At 33.0% G+C, this 17,847-nt stretch overlaps 1 protein-coding gene across 1 annotated transcript; it reads right to left on the bottom strand.

Annotated features, from left to right (window-relative positions):
* Nucleotides 1–1,096: 1,096 nt before the first annotated feature.
* LOC120278975 (AP-1 complex subunit gamma-2-like) lies at nt 1,097–17,292 on the bottom strand. Its single transcript, XM_039285772.1, has 18 exons — nt 17,091–17,292; nt 14,832–15,134; nt 14,568–14,709; nt 13,903–14,076; nt 11,805–11,984; nt 11,037–11,191; nt 10,290–10,380; nt 9,388–9,551; nt 8,635–8,689; nt 8,055–8,177; nt 7,862–7,957; nt 6,346–6,473; nt 5,516–5,620; nt 5,139–5,416; nt 3,542–3,787; nt 3,212–3,384; nt 2,482–2,586; nt 1,097–1,632 (listed from the first exon to the last, which is right to left on the bottom strand). Exons 1-18 carry the CDS (start codon nt 17,120–17,122, stop codon nt 1,537–1,539), a joined length of 2,646 nt encoding a protein of 881 aa, XP_039141706.1. The 5' UTR covers nt 17,123–17,292; the 3' UTR covers nt 1,097–1,536.
* Nucleotides 17,293–17,847: the final 555 nt, after the last annotated feature.

The following is a 17,847-nucleotide window of genomic DNA, read 5'->3' as shown; positions in this document are numbered from 1 at the left end:
TAAATCTTAACCTTTCATCGTGAAAAATAAAAAAAAATTCACTCTATACTCAATGCTTAGGAAAATAAGTTGAAACATCAACCATTCTTATTTAATTGTTTTCAATATTTATTTTCCTTTGTTTTTTTCTTCTTAGAATAAATATATATAGAGGTTCGATCATCTATGCAAATTCGTAGAATCGAAATCTACAAACGTTACTATCAACCGTTGGATTTCGATCCAATGGTTTGATCACTATTTGATGAACAGTATTACTCATTCGATTTGTGCACAGTAACTAAACAAATCTGAACCGTCCCTAGTTAAACCAAAATTAGCTCTCACTGTAGCTAAGTTAATGTTACTGTGCTTGCCTGTGGACGTCTGTGAACATCCACAACATCCACAGGCAACACTTTCTCATATCTATATATCTATATATATATATATATATATAGCTTCAATCATCTACGAAAGTTCATAGAATTGAATTCTACGAACATTGATATCATCCATTGAATTTCGATCCAACGGTTGATCACAATTTTGGACCGTCCAACCCTATTTTTACTACACCTACACCCTCAATGTAGCAGCTTAACGGGTTCTCTTCATCTACTGTGCTCACCTACGAACATCCGCAGATGATGAATTCTAATATATATATATATATATATATACACATAAATACATTCCACCAGATCATTCTGTAAACTAATCCGATTGCTTATCTTCATAACATAATCAACAAACTGTCTATTGAAATCCAGCTTGGCTAAATAAAGATGCTTCAAAATAACATGTTAAGGCATATAAAAGATTTTAAAAAAAAAAACCTACAAGAAAATAATATAATCCCCTACTCAAATTTATATCAGAGTTTACCATGAAAATCTGATTATTAAATTTCTCCGATATCACAATCCTCGATTTGTCGATAATTAATCATAACAAAGTCTAAACCTTGTAACATTACAATATACATATAATTCATCTTTGTATACATATCCAAATGTCTAAACTTACAAAACAATTACATTGAGCCACATAAAAGCTAAGAAAATTGCATGAACAAGTATAAATAAATAAATAAATAAATAAATAAATGTTATAATGAATAATAATGCCGAAGATTTCGAAGAGTTTATGTATGACAAGCAGCAGGAAGTGACAAAAATAATCATACAATTTCAGCATCATCGTCTCGCTGCGAGTTTACAACACTACAATCTGCTTTTACTTTGACAAGGAAGAATAATAGAATAATTCACCTCAAACTCAAACAACCGATATAATATGATATGATATGCAAAATATACAAGAAAAAAAGGTGACAAATTGGTTAACCTGCTATCGGAAAAAATTTGGGGAGTGCTCGGCACTGTTTTTTCATTTCATTACAAAATACGAACCAGGGCGGACAACCCGATATTAGATAATGGCCCGATGATTTCCTAACATGAGATAACACTCATCGATGACTGCATCAAGAAGGGGATAGAACAAAGAAAAACGGCACACCTCTCGTTTCCGGTCGAAACAAACCCCTGACTTTCACAATCCCTGAGGGAAATTGTTGACTTGTCCTTGTTCCAGCATGTCTTGGTTATTCACTTTATAGGCTATCCTTATTCGCATTGCGAGGGCTTTCTGAAACATTATAGAAAGAATGTGATTCTTTGAGCAATATTGGCAATGAATGACTTTTTGATGCCTTATTTTATGAACACTTGCCGGCAATTCAATTAAATAAAGATTCTAGACTAAAAGATGAACTGAGAAGTCAAGAAAACATTAACATTAATGACCACAATAAATTATCAATTATGAAGTACAAACATTCCTACATCTGCTTTCTTGAATTCAACTAGAATTTTTACATCATTCATTGACTTCAAGTTAGTCTAAATTATCCAGTTTGTTGCTGATTTTCTTGATGTTTCTTGGTAGTTCATGTTTATATATATATATATTTTTAATTTGATATAGGACATATGAGAATAAATTTGAATCAAATAGATTAAGCTTAGAAATCAACAATGGCTGTGCTTCATACAGCATTCACCAATTTCACCATGAATAATTGTATACAGCTAACGGCTATGTGCGAAACCAAGTAAATTACGTTTTCATAGAGAGTTTTGAAGTAGACTTAAAATAAACACAACAATGTCTATTATGTACTATAAAAGCATCATGCGTCGAGTACCAAGAAAGAAAGCCCAGTTTTCTGCTTAATTGAGCACACTAATCTCAAAGATGTGGCTTCAGCTCAAGAAACATTAACATTATGTGAATGAGATCAATGTAAGTGAAAATTTAAGCTCAAAAAGAGCAACTTGTTGAGATAAGCTTGTTGATGAAACTAATAAAAGTAATCTATGGAAATTAAATTTTAAATTTGCGGTAAAAGGATTGTCAAGAATAAACCATGTTGTGGAGATAAAAGTGGCAGCAGAAACAACAATGCAACAAATGAAAACCATGAAATTTCATTACCTGCCCATGTTGTGTATTAGTAACACTTAATGTTTGAGTAATTGACCCATTGCCACTGGCTGAAAGAATGTTGCTGCTGGCTGGGTCAAGATGCAACTGTACAAACTGCTCGACAAGCATCACAAGGTGTTAAAACTGAAACACTATTCAGGATAACATGGTAAAGGTAATCCAATCAATGTTTAAGCAATTTTAATGCAGATCCATGCAGACTAACATGAGACATGGAAGCATAGATTGTTTAGGTTCAGAGGTCTTACACCCAGACCAGACAATTAAATTTTGTAAAATGTTTGGGTGAGAATAATCAATTTCTTTAAATTCAATACAAATTATAACAGGATTTGGAAAACAGCTGATTATAATCAGTCTAAGAAACAAATATCACATGGCATCCCAGCATGTGTTGCTCAGGAGTCCACCACCTCAGCCGAACTACCAAGTCATATTAGCTACACGTGTTGTATTTAAGATTGGAAATGCAAACTATCAAAAAGCTACGAAACAACATATAGTTTTAGCATTTTTTTTCCTCAGAAGTCAAACTGAAGGAATTTTTATATGGAACTTCCAATTGTAGCTATTCTTAATGGTAGGCATAATGCAAAGTTTTACATTATCTATACATGAAAAATGATCAGCAGAACACTAACCCTAAATAAGTTGCTGTTCCTTAAAAGCATACTGAAACATTAAATGAACCCGTAGACAGGAGAACACATCACATTACCTTTGGAACAGCTGCTTGAAATAGAAAATCTGTGTACGTGTTAGATGACATATTTGTAAAACTAGCCTTGATCTGTGTAACTTGAGGTTTCCCAGGCTGCTTAGTGAAAGTGAATGTGATCTTTAATGAGTTACTCTGGAAAGCAGTAATAGATGGGAAGGTTGGATTTTCATCTGTGAAATAAGATAAGATAAAATGTCAATATTTTCTCAAATTAGTTCAGATTAAGATCAAAAGTGGAAAAACTAAAATTTATTTTTCTTGGAACGAAGACAAGGTCCATATAGCAGATAACTTTTAAACTTAACATCACAATGAAAGAGAACTAACCTGAGAAGGACATGTCAGACAAGCCATCTAACAGATCTAATACAGGTGAAGGACCAGGAGCCTGAGGAGATTTAGTTTCTAAAGCAACCCCTTTCACAGAAGGTGGGGAAGAAACTGATGGTATTTTCCCTGATGTTGCAACTGATGAGGTGTGATTATCAGGTGCTAACAAATCATTTTGCACAGGAGATGTTCCAATTGATAAAAGATCCATCAAAAGATCTGTAGTCCCTGTTGAAACAACACCTACACAAAAAGGACAAACATAGAAATCAATATACTTTAAGAGAACAAACATTTTAGTATCAAGAAAAAGAAGTATAAATCCATTAAATATTTATGAATCTTGGTTCCTCAGCTCTACATGAATTTATGCAATGTTGACAAAGTGAAATAACCTCAGAAGATCAATAATACTATTGTTCATGAAATCTAGATGATGAAAGGGTCCCAAACCATAACACATTGAGTTTAGGAAGAAGAGATATGAATATAATGACAAGAGGCCTACAAATAATTATAATCTGAAGCATTATATGACAATAGTTTCCTGTCTATCATAGGTTACCATCCATGAGAAATTACCGCCATTGAATTTGAACCAGTTTATGTGCAATTCATCAGATGAATGAAAACATAAAATCAGGGGATGTAATCATGTAAGGAAATTGTTATAACAATTACCTGCTCCTCACAAATTCCCATTTTTCTGAACATAGTTTAATTTTTGTCTCATGTTCTCTAATAACTCTATAATACAGACTATAGAGAAAACACAATTTCACAGGTAATTCAACACATGGTGAAAGTTGGACAAAAGAAGATCTCAATAAAGTATAGGCCCATAGGAAATGTTTGCATGATAGTAGAAAAGACTCATCTCCTACGGTTAATTAAATCAGTAAGAAATGAGAAAATGATGAAACCTATACATCAAGAGAAAATATAATTGGAATAAAAATTATCAATCCAAGAGAAAAGCAAATATGGTTTCTTTCAGTGCTAGCACTTACAAAACTTGGCAAAACAGAGTAATATTTTCATCCAACAATGTTGAGCAGAGAACAAAATTGAGAAGAGAAACTCTAGTTTTTATGATATTTCCTACCAAAAAAATGAGTGGAGAGGACTAGTGTGCATTATGTCGATAAGCTCTTCCTCAGCCTTTTCTTTTCAGATTCTCTTCTAGCATCCGAAGAGACCTTAATAAATAAACAAAATTGACAAACAAAAAAGGCACAAATGTGCACAGATTTTGTGTACATATATACATAATTTCTGATATCTAACCAAGAGCCAGTTCACAAACTTAAACACACACCTTCTACAATATCCTTAAATATACAAGAAAGACCATAGCTATCAACTCTGAATTATCCAAAATAAATAAAGAAACAAACATGGAAAAAAAATGCTGACTGCTTCTCACAATTTAGTAGCACAGAAAATGGTGAAACTCAAAAAATCATTAGTACATCTAACGAGACAAAAGGCAGATCTAATATAATGTAGTATTACGAGAAGAAAATGAAGCTAAATAACTCAATTAAAAGTGAAGTCATTAATGAAGAAAAAATGATTTCAAAAAAGAGAAAACCTGATGATGATTGACTTGGCAAATCAACTCCCAGAAGATCATTCAGGAAATCAGTAGCAGATGAACTAGCCACAGGTACATCGTCCGAGCTTAAATCAAGCAAATCAACTAGGGGTGCAGCTTGCTGCTTGGCCACACCATTTGGAATGTTAACTGGCGTTCCAGCAGAGACCCGTTGGCCAGTTTTATCAGCAGAAAAGGTTGCATCTGAAGATCCGACTTTCTTTCTGACATATGTTGACTCATCCAGAACAGGCATCCGTTCAAGTAGAGACGATCTGTATAGAATTGACAAGTCCAAAACTTCATAAAATAAATTCCATTGTGCAAAGTTTAGATAGTCATAAATTCCAGTTATGGGTAGATTATTTGCTCACTTGATGTTCTGATGTTTCTGAATAATGGCATGGAACTCAATCGATCTTTGCTGCAGTTCTAGCAAAAGACTACCTTTTTCATGCGTTATTATTTCGCGTATCCTCCTGCAAAGATTAAAAAAGGACATAAGAGTTCACCACTATAGAATGAAGTAACATATGAAGAAAATCTTAGCCCAAGTAAAAGAGTAATGGTGCATATACAAGTAAACCTAAATAAACAGGAATTTGAAAACCTGAATATAAAGTAAAAAGAACAAAGCCCTATCAGAAAGGTCCCAGGTAGATGTTAAAATCACTAATCAGCCTAACTATTAGATGAAGGATTTGCAGATGAAAGGGGTTGATGAACTGATAGTAAAGGCAACTCAAGTATGACAAAATGGGCCAAATTGCTTGCTTTCTCTTTGCAATTTTTTCTTTTTTAAAAAAAAAATTCTGCAGAACTTTCCACCAGCAAAATTATAAGATGCGGGTCAAGAGTCAATCATAAGTAGATAACAAATAAAATGTGAAAATCAATGAAGTAAAGTGATAAATAAACCAGAATTACAAGTGTAGGGAGGAAAGGAATGAGATGGTTCAATAAAGCTAATGGCATCAAGGCTCGTACATAAGAAATATTAACTTCGACATGAGAAATCCAAATATTGGCACATGTGCAGCTGCACATGTTCAGAAGAATACAAAAGATTTTGGAGTTGGAAATTAAAATCGCATTCATGGCAGGAAAATAATTGGCCATTAGTACATCATATTCAACAAAAGAGAATTACTTTACATGATGTAATAAATAAATAAGACAATGCTAACAGAGAACTAAGACTTACTCTGTCGTTGGGGGAAAACGAGAAGAAAGCTTCAATAGAGAAATTAGCGACATTGCCCGAGTGGTAATATCTGAGGAATGATGTCTCAAGGCAGCCTCTACAACATCCACAGCATCAGATTCTGTTACCTGCAACAATAAATTTAAATCACTCTGCTCTTGTGAAAAATCAAGTAAATCAGCAAAAGTATAAGGAATGAATATAACCAAAAAATAAAAATAAATACAAATTTCTCGGTTCATTTTCAAATGCAAATGCTCATACAAGTATAAAAAAAATAAAAATAATAAAAATAAAATCTGATGAACAGCTCTGTTTATTGAATAAAATAAAATGATAGCAGTAATGATATGTGAAACAGTAGAACTACCAAAAAAACAGCCTCTATGCGGAAATGTTCTCTTCCAAACAGAAATTTTAACAAATAAACAAACATAAACTTTTGGCGGATCTCCACACCCTGTGACACCCATGTACATATTTTGTCCAAACCATCAATGCCATTTAATAATTTGATATATATATCTGTTTGCTGTCTGTTTACAACAGGAGAATAGTAGTAGGCATGCCCTGCAAGTACATCGTATTTACTGGATCAAAATGCCAACACACATCAGAAGTGAGCTGCAGTTAAATGAATCCATTTTCATGGCATGATGAAGAGCAATACAAATATATCCAAGAATAAGAAGGCCAAAAAGAGGTTGCATTTACTTAAAAAGGGCTGAGACCAGGCTAGGCATAGGAAGCAGAAGAAGTGGATGGCAATAAGATGATACAGGAGATGCGCACAACTGGATGTACAGGTGAAAGATGACGAAGTTGACTAAATTTACAATGTCCATAGGTCTTCTATTTATTATCCTATGCAGAAAGAAAAACAGTAAGGCAAATCCATTTTTACAAAAAAATATAAAATAAATACAATATACCTTAGTCTCTCCTATATTCAATTGGAGAAACAGGTCAGCATTTTCAATCTAATGTAGCCAACTACAACAACAACAAGTTGTTAGTCCCAACTATTTCGGGTTGGTTACATGAGTCTTTCCCTTCCACATTGCTCCATCAAGGGCCAAAAGACTAAATCAATCAAACTCTATCATTTTCAATCTTATGGGGCTGACTAAGTAGTGAAAATGTAAATTAGGAAAAGAAAAGAGCATATTGGACTATGGTAACTCCAAGTGAACCCAAAAACAGAGGCTCTCTGCAGTCAAAGGCAAAAGCTTAAAAAACTAAAAATAATTAAATTCTTTTTGTAAAAGTACAAAGCAAAATAAATAATTAAATAAAAAACAACAACAACAACAACAACAATAATAATAATTATAATAATAATAACAACAATAACAATAACAATAACAATAAGAGACTAAACAAAATAGGCATGGCCAGCAAATAGCAGATTTAACCACAAAAACACATCTGTTTTCACAAACAAATTGCATGAGGATCATTAAAGAAATGATACTAAAAAATTCATATACACAACAAAATCTTATTAAATACTCACCGTTATTGGTTCCTCTCCATCCAGGACTCCAACATTATTGACTAGCATTTCACCATATTCACCAATACACCATACAGCTACTCGCACTAAAGATTCCTATAACATGAAGCAGGAAGATAAATCAAAAAAGAAACACAGAAGCGGTACGCACTCTCTCTCATAATATTCACCATTAAACCGTATGCTACCATACCTGTTCAGGAGAAGATTGCAATGCCCTGTAAAGTGATCTAACAGTGTACCCTTGAAGATCGGATGCATTGCTCACCACAACTATAAGGGCATGCCAGACATCATCTTTTACATAGTTCCCAGCCTGAGAAAGGTCCAGACAACATAATGAAATTATGAAGCAAATGACTTTTAAGAGGATGGCAGGCATATTTTACACACACACACAGCCTATTTTCAGACCAAACCAAACTTCAAAGACTTGGCCAAAACACAAGCCTCTACTATCTATGAAGCCATTCAGTCAATATGCAGTTAAAAACAGAATTGCAATAACTAATAGCCTATAATCATGAATAATAAGATATTATTAGATATGCAATATCACAAACTCCCCATATTCTGAAATATCCAAAAATTTAGTTCATGAAACTGGACAAATAACTTTCTATAGTACTTCATTCATCTTATACATGGATATGTCCGCACAAGTTTGCATGCATGAGTGTACATAAACTATATAGTGTGCTTGTGAATGAGTGTTTATACGTCTAAAAGATTATGAAACAAAAGAATAGCCATTAAATGGCCAAATTACCAACCTCAGATAAAACCTTGAGCATCTGATCAATGTACCACAACTTATCTGGGGAATACCTTCATAAAGTCAAGAAAAAGTCTGATTATGTCCAACCAGTGAAGACAAGGTTCAAACAAAAACAAGATAAGAACTAAATCAAAACTAATCATGACAAGCAGCAGTTCTCTAGCAAAATAACACAAATATTCTAAAAACAAATTCTGTCATATACCGATAACATTTCAGAAACAGGCCATGTGAATGTTAAGAGGATATGAGCGCACATAAAACATTGAAGATGTATGGATGCAATTTCCAGTTCTTATCAGAGATCAATATGCCAAACACGCAAGTTTATAGGATTACACCAACTTTTGTTGGTCTGCAAGAAGCCCAACAAAGTTTCTTACAGTTCAAATGGAAATAATACACAAGTTGCAATGAATTCGATCTAAACTTCAGTAAACATTTAAATCATGCTTACAGGTAGTTCTCACAAAGTGATTTCGCCCCAAACTCAGACAATAAATATATATATATATATTAGCTGGTAACCAAAAGAGAAATTGGGCCATGAATCTTTTGACCCTGATCATACTTTATTTCGACCTTTTAAGTTAAATTTGAATAGTTAATTTATAGCATAACAATATCAATATAATGTAGTAGTTTGGTAAGGTCAATTAGTTTGTGAGATGAGGTATGCAGCAATGATGTTTTGAATTTTTATGTATGTGCCAGGAATCTAACCAAAGTTGATGTGAAAGAAACATACTTTTCGATGATCGAGCAAATTTTGGCCGTAAGATCTTCTTTGAATTCTTGTTCACTTACTTCCAGATAATCAATAAGTTCTTTTGTCAAAGGTTGTACATTGGTTTCATTAACCAAAAGATAAACAAGCTCCAGAGCTCTTTTCCGGATTGAAGCATCAGAGTCCTGGAAGGCCCAAATCAAGAGGGTAAGCTTAGGCAGCAATAGCACTGATTCTTAATGTATACAAGTTGCATTACCAGACAATAATACAACACTGACTAATAACCACCACCTCACGTATATTCTATTTTAGCTAAGTACTGTCAAATAAGCATAAGAAATAAGAAAAATACATCTAACAACCATATTATGAAATTAATAAAAAGCAATCAGCAACAACAACAACAAGCCGTTAGTCCCAATCATTTGGGGTCGGCCACATAAATCCTTTCCTTCCGTGTTGCTCTATTAAGGGTCAAAGGCCAAAAGTGTTATTACCAAAATACAACTAATTAATATAAAGCAATGTTCTTAAATAAACATCTATTTGAAGAAGTCAACATCTTAGAATGCTAAAAGTGTTATTATCATTTATACATGGAAAAAGCATTTAGACAACACCGCAAGTTCACAGGTAGAATGAAGATTAAATAAACTAGGGGTACAAACTCTGACAGCCTTGAGTGGTCAGAATTCTTATTTGAAACTCAGATTCAAAATTTAACATTAAATCAAACTTCATCCAGTATCTCCAGACAGACAAAAATTGCCGTTTGATACGAAAACGAAGAATATTGAAAATAAAACCAGCTTGACAGGCACTTTTTAAAGATCATGATGTTCTTTCTTTCTTTCCATATAACCAATAAAGTTTGCAGTCATTAGCAAAGATACAAAGGTGCAATCAAAGTATTATAATACCTTGACACACTCCAAAATCGTTGATCTATGTCTCTGGACTGCTTGAGGATCAACTGTAAAAGCCTTCATCAACATGTTCAGTGCAACATATCTGACATAAATAGAGCAATCACCTCAAAATATCTGATGGGATAACAGAGAAAATCATTCCCAAAATGGACTTTGTATAAACAATTATACCAAAAATAGGAAACAAGAAGCACCAAGGAGCTCATGATGATAAAATATTCCAAAAAGGTCAAAACTACAACAGATAGAAAATTGGGATTTTCAAGAAAAGTATGAGAACATGATCATCTGTAGAATCCACACTAAAACTTCACCAAGTTCTACTCTTACCAAAATATTCTTGGAATGAACTATATCCTAGCCTTTTTTGATCTTAGAATTAATTTAGCACTAATAATGATTGACCAATTTCAAGTAAATTTTTTTTTTTGGAAGATGGCTGTTTGGAATGGTCAATCACTAAGGTGAGTACTAATTCCATATAGAGAGAGAAAAAAAAAATGACTATAGAAATTATCTTCACCTTAGGGTTGATTTTCAGTCATACAAAGCTTCTGGTTTCTAAAAGAGTATTATGATCAGAAGTCTGCTAGCAGATATACTTCACATCAGCAAAGAAGGCATTATGCCCTGAGCCCAATGAATACTAAGAAAAAAAGAGTGGCAAACTCCAAAAGGCTTCATTCTCTCGTACTGACATATATATAGCAGCTATGAGGCTTAAGAATAAAAGATAACCTGATGTTGTTGTCCCTATTTGATAAAAATCTTCCCAGGATATTGATTGCAAGAACACGTAGACCACTAGTAGCTTCAATACCCATTATAGTCTCAACACATTCATAAAGAATGGCATTCCCAGCATTTTTGTTTGACTCGGTCTTAGTTGCAACCTGATAAAAGAGAACAGGAAGTCAAAATTACTGGAGATGAAAGGCAATTTCTAGAAATAAATAATAATAAAACATAAATGTGCAAATTCTTCAATTAGATGTAACAGCACAAATGCTTGGGAGCACATGTCTGTTAGGCAGTAGTTTCATGGAGGATAAGGAGGCACTTAAGGGCAACTGTATGATGCTTTCAACAATGAAGTCTCAGAGTGAGATCATATTGACAATAGAGACTTTCATTAGAAAGCAATAAAAAGGACTTTATGTTGAACTTCTTAAGGGAATTCTAATACAATTGTTTCTTTGATCCAAGAGATATCCTCATCAAATTCAACCAAATTACTTTAACATGTAGAGATCACCGCTTCAGTTTCAGTTTGAATAGGTTTAATTCAGCAGAAACAAAAGTGATCTTTTAAGCAAGTCATCATCCCTGACTATAAACTAAGTTTAATTTCTCACAAGTCACAGCAAGGACTATCTTCAACAATTATATAGCTACTTCGACATAAAATTAGTATATATACAAAAGTTCAAATGTGAACAGCCAACATTTTGATTAAAGGATGAAGATGAAACTGAAAGTGATACCATGCAATTCAACACCACTGACCTGTGCGAGAATATCATTCATGTATTCACTTGCATCTGCATCTCCTTGACCCAACATGCGCATGAGTTTAAGCACTCTGATATGCAGGAAAGGGTCCGTAATCCCAGAAATGTCATACTCGGGAGCATATGGGCTGTTTGACACATCTCTTAATATCCGAATAGATCCATCTGTACAGTTCTATAGCAAATAATCATGATAGAAATTAATATATGCAATGAATCCCACTAAACCAAAAAAATTTGCTATCCATTTATACAGGGAAAAGTCACAGTAGAACTCAAAGAAAAGATCCATAATATGGAAAAATGAACATGCAAAAACTAATGATCAGAAAGCACAACATATCCATCTAATGTTAAGCCCATGATCTCAAGAAGATTTTCCAGTATATTAAAAAAAAAAAGAACTATACTTAAAGAAATGTTTGGAATTGCCTAAAAGATCCTACTAATCATGTTCCTGCACAAATTACAAAAGCAACAGGGTTAAAAAGCAAAAAAGCTAGATGATTTGGAACCGAGGAAGTACTCAAAAATTAGAAATATTCAGATACGACAATGGCCTTGTTTGAATTAACTTTAAAAAAAAGCATTTTTTATTTGGTAGAAAGACTTTTAAAAAAAGTGTTCCTGCATAATTGTTTCTCTGTATTTTATGTTTGGATAAGTTAATGCAGAAGTACTTTTATATATGTGAAGTTGTTTATAGATGTGCATTTTTAAAAGGACTTTTTCAGTAGCAAATTATTTAAATGGGCATTCATGGAGTTATTATAATATCTCAACTATTATGCATTCAAAACATAGTAATTGCTCTTGATAATAATAATAATAATAATAATAACAATATTGTTGTTGTTGCTGCTATTGATAATGATAATAACAACAACACTAATAACAATAATAATTTATGTGGATTAATTTAGTGTTGTTATTATTATCCACATAAAATTATTTAGTAATTTCATAACTCTAAAATAGCTTCTACAAAGGGCTTTTCCCAAAAGCACCACATGACTAGCTTTTGAAAAAAGCAGTATTTCAATTATTTTTTTTATCAATTTCTACTTTTGCAAAAAAAAACCAATACAAATAAGTTTTTCTGAACCCAGAAATACTTAATTTAAAAAAAAAACAATTCTAGGTTTTCCATAAACTAATCCAAACAACCCCAATAACTCAAGGTTAACAACCTACAAGTTTCTCTCTTTTTCAACTAGAGAATATTATGCAGTCAGTACAAGCATAAGAGTAATGCACTCGATCGTAACTTATAATTTTAACTAATAAATAGAAATAGACAAATTACTAGAAGTATGGATATCATGTTCATGCATTTGATACTATTCTAGATCACTGAATCTTTGTGAAGTGAATGGTTAACATCAAAGCAGTGATAGGAATAAAAGAGGGCCTTATCCATTACTAGGATCAAAAGAAAAACATCTAAAAATTGAACAACTTCGCATCATATAATGGGGATCATTAACTTACTAAACTGGAATATGATCAAACAATTATCATCGGAGAAAGTTGAAGGACCATTCCGATAAATAAAATAAAATAAAAATAACATTAATCGTTTGTATATCAAAAAGGAATTTTGGCAGATCCAGGATAACTAGAACTATTTAAAGAATTTTATATGTTGAAGACAGTCAAAATTTATAAATATCCATAAAGGAATGATAAACACTGACTTGGGAAGAGGGATCAATACTCAATGGGAGCCCTCAACTACTATTCCATTTCACAATTAGGGTCATAACTCATGGATGTTTAGAGAGTAGTATAAAGCATTAGAAATAACATAAGTAACACAAATAGGAAGGATATACTAAATTCAAAGCATTTGCAATCAATAACACAATCAAATTCAATTACAATTGTCATAATCTATGTGGATTATTTTCCAAAACAAGATGCTGCATGCTTGTGGTTTTTTATATAAGTGAACAATCCAAGTTTCAGGATAAACCAACTATGTGTGAGAAGAGTCAAGGACAATTCCCCAACATAATGTACTCCATTCTACAACCATATCACTAGACAAGAAGATGCTAAAAGAAAACAATATTGATCATAAAGTACAGTACCTTTCTTAAGTATTGCAATGCCTCTGTACTAGCTTTGCATAAATCAGTGCATAGCTGCACTCCAGCAATCAATACACCATGATGTTTTTCCTTAAGTAAACCAGCAGCAGGACCCATAAAGTTTTCTGCCAGGTCTGGAACTTTTCTTATAATTCTTATAGAACAGAGAGCGGCCTATCGAAAATAAAAACCAGCCTTAAGTCAACAAATTGAGATGTTAAACCAAATAAATAAGAACTTTATTGAGAGTTGGATCAACCTTATAATCCTAAAGCAAGGTTACAAAGTCTTACTTCACATGCAAGAGCAAACATGATTAAACATTGTGCACGCAACAGAATGAGAATCCAGCAGTGACACAGAAAACCATTATGAGTGATCAATTCACAGGTCAATCTCTTTTTGTATATTAATCAATTAAACAGGTCATGAGGAAACTAACAAACAAGGTAAAATGTGTCAAATGAAAAACATAGCCATCAATTGAAAGTGATTAGTTGAGTTTCACCCCACAAGAGGCAAAAGGAAAAGGGCACATACATTCAAAACCTAAAAATAAACATATTCTTACAGGATTCATTTTTGGAATCTTATAGGGGATCAACCATGTTTCTAGATACCATCCCAAAATTAAGAGACCACGGTTTACCAGAGAGAGGGAGTACTTTTTTCTTAATGTTTGGATCTCTGCTTTGTAGCAGTCTTTCCACTTCTGGAGCAAGATCTCGTGCCATTTCTGCAGAACATATATTCCCGAGAGCACAAAGAGCAAGGCCCACAATGAATTGATTTGAATGATTTAAATCTCTGAACTTATGTTAAGGCTGGCAAATTTTAGAGATTAATAGACATTAAAAGAACAATTTTTTTTTTCCAAATAAGGAAAAGAAGCACATGTAGTAAAGCTTATCAGTGTCCCTGCTGGATACTGTTTTAAAGAATTTGTCACCAGCATAAGAACCTCTTGTCTTTCATCAAGCAGCAACATAAGCCCGAGATATCCTATCCTTTTCTCAGGAAAGTCGGCAGAAGCTATCAATTTGAGGCATTCCATTTGACCAAAATGAGTGGGGTAACCAAGCATGTGAATAAACATTAGTTTTGCAAGGTTACGGTGCCTATAATCTTGATCATTTTCACTGATGGCAGCCCGTATAGCAGCACATTCTTTTCTTACAACAGCTCGTTCTTCTGCTGCAGTTTTACAAGCACGTATAGCACGGATCATATCCCTGCAACTTGAGTATTAGTACATGCCAAATTGGGAAGCTTGACAGAAAAAATGAAATGTAACTTAAAAAACATCTGAAACTAGTATAATAAATGCGTATAATAAATGCATAAGTAGTTATATACACATGAATTTCCAACACACATTGGTAAAACTAAACAAACAGAAAACAATCATATAGATTCAATTTAGATATTAGTAGATAAAAGATCAGAAGTTTGACAAAAGAAATGAAGGTTAGGTGAAAACATTTGTAAATAGTATAATAGATGCATAAGTAATTATATACACACGTGGATTTCCAAACCACAATGGTGGCGGTAATAAGGATATAACTCAGGAGATCAGGAGATTTGGCTGACCTTTGCACGAAATTATGATAGCTAATTGTTCACAAAATTGTCACATGCTCTCTTTTTATTTCATCAATTCAAGCTAACTCTTTTCGTCATAGAACAGAGGATTTTATTTAACTTATTATTTATCATGATACAAGTTGAGAAACGAACCATCCGAGTACAATCTCGATCTGAACACTGTCATACTAAATTATTAACCCAGTTCAAGTGGATTTCAGGAAAAAGAAAATATTGATACCAGATTAGGTAAAACTACATAGTGCAAAATATTCTTCTCAATAATTATGAGGGCATATGCTTACATTTACAATAATCAAAAGTAACCGTCAATTGCTAACATATCAAATATATAAGAAACAGGAGTTCCAGTCTTATTTCGAATTTTCTATTTTAATGAGGTTAAATCAGTTCATCTTGGTAGTAGTATTATTCAACAGACATGACAACACTATCTTTGCGTGTGTATGCGTGTCTGTGCAGCACACACACATGATCGTGATTGTCAATATCAAGAAAAACAAATGTAAATTTAACTTAATTTGTGCGCATGTGCGCGGGCACGCACATGTGAAATATCAGAAAATGCTTAAGCATTTTCCGATATTAAAACTTGATTTAAAACAAGTTATAATATAACTTGTTTACCTTCTAACTTGATTTAAAATAGAAACAATGTATAAGGCATGAATGTTGTAATTACTAAACCGTATCATTTTCCATGAGAGAGATTATCGGAAAATGCTTGAGCATGATCAGTTGTTCTGCATGAACATATTTGACGTATAACAGATACCCATGTATACAGAAGAGTGTGTACTTGTTGTTTAAATGATCAGTTAGCTCGTTCATATCACAGGTATAACAGATTTTTTAAGCAACAGGCCCTATTCACATTTTATTTTCAAACAGCCTTCATAACTCCCGCAATTGTTATGTAGAAACAGCTTCTTTGGTCACTGAGGTATTTTTATTAGGTTTATGGTGAAACACTCAGAATACAATGTTAATAAATAATTTGATTCTTGCTTGTCAAAGGCATTCCAATCTCAAACCGAAAACTAACAAAAAAGGAGCTGAAATCTGGCTTCACAGTTCAAAGCATATCCTCTAACCAACATAGTACAAACAACTAGGAGAAGAAAGTGAAGCAAGTTACGATCAGTGATCAATCTTTAAATCCTATCAACCAAGCTGGAATTAAGAGCCAGATTCTCAACATATGGTAAACAATTCAACCTAAATAAGGCATCACGTCTATGAGTCTATAAGCACGAAACCACATAACAAATACTCATTAAGAACAGCATCAAATAAAAGAAAAACAACTAGGCATGGCCAAGATCAAGAAAACCTCGACAAAATTCGAAGTGCACCACATAAAGAACAAATATTTCCAATAAATTTCTAGTGATCACAACCCAAATCAACAAAAAATGCACAAGAACCAACAGAAAGCATACTAAATTCTCTCTCTCAACTTCAATCTATACCAAAACGAATGCAGAACAAGGAGAAATGGGATCAAAACAGGAATAAAACCAAGAAAAAAATTCAAGAACCGGATCAAAGACCTAAAAGAGAAAGGAGATGAAGCATACCTCAAACGAGTACCCGAAGAGAAGGGATTCATGGCTTAGGGCTTGTTGACTATCCCCGGAAAGCGAGATCCGGCTGGAGAATGAACCCCCAAACGCAAGGAGGCCAATTCGATGCGAGATCCACCTCAAGAAAGGGATGAATCTGGTGACGAAGACGAAGAACACTGGATCTGTGAGAGAGAGAGAGAGAGAGAGAATGGAAAAACAGTGGGTTTTGTTATTCTAAAAAAAAAAGAGGAATGTATAGAGACATTTTACACAATAACCCCTAAAAAACTCTAAATTAACTCTTTTTTTTTATGAGCAACAAATAGATTTTAAACTTTATAAGGGTCAATGCGTAAAATATAGTGGAAAATGTTACTTTTATGTAATTTTAAATAAATTAAATATTTTTGTGGAGAGAAGTAATTTTATGATTATTTGAATTTCATAACATTAAGGCAATAATTTAGATTAAAATTTTAAGTGTCGGTTCCTATAATCATTTGCATTTATACCCTTAAAATTGAAGATTTTCATGTGTATCCCTGTAAGATATATATTTATATAAATGCACCGGGAAAATGTAATTTTGTTTTTATACCCTCTAATAAAGTGGGTTTATTATTTTAATATAATATTAATACAAATATTAAAATCACCAAAAACTCCTCACTTTATTTGTTCAACAAATAGTAAAAACTTTCAACAATCATTTTCAAAGACCAACAAAAATTAATAGAAAAAATTGATTATAAACCCTTCAAAATTCTAT

Source organism: Dioscorea cayenensis, chromosome 16 (genome assembly GCF_009730915.1).
Source record: "Dioscorea cayenensis subsp. rotundata cultivar TDr96_F1 chromosome 16, TDr96_F1_v2_PseudoChromosome.rev07_lg8_w22 25.fasta, whole genome shotgun sequence".
Taxonomy (NCBI): Eukaryota; Viridiplantae; Streptophyta; class Magnoliopsida; order Dioscoreales; family Dioscoreaceae; genus Dioscorea; species Dioscorea cayenensis.
This window is presented reverse-complemented; position numbering and strand designations above follow the sequence as displayed.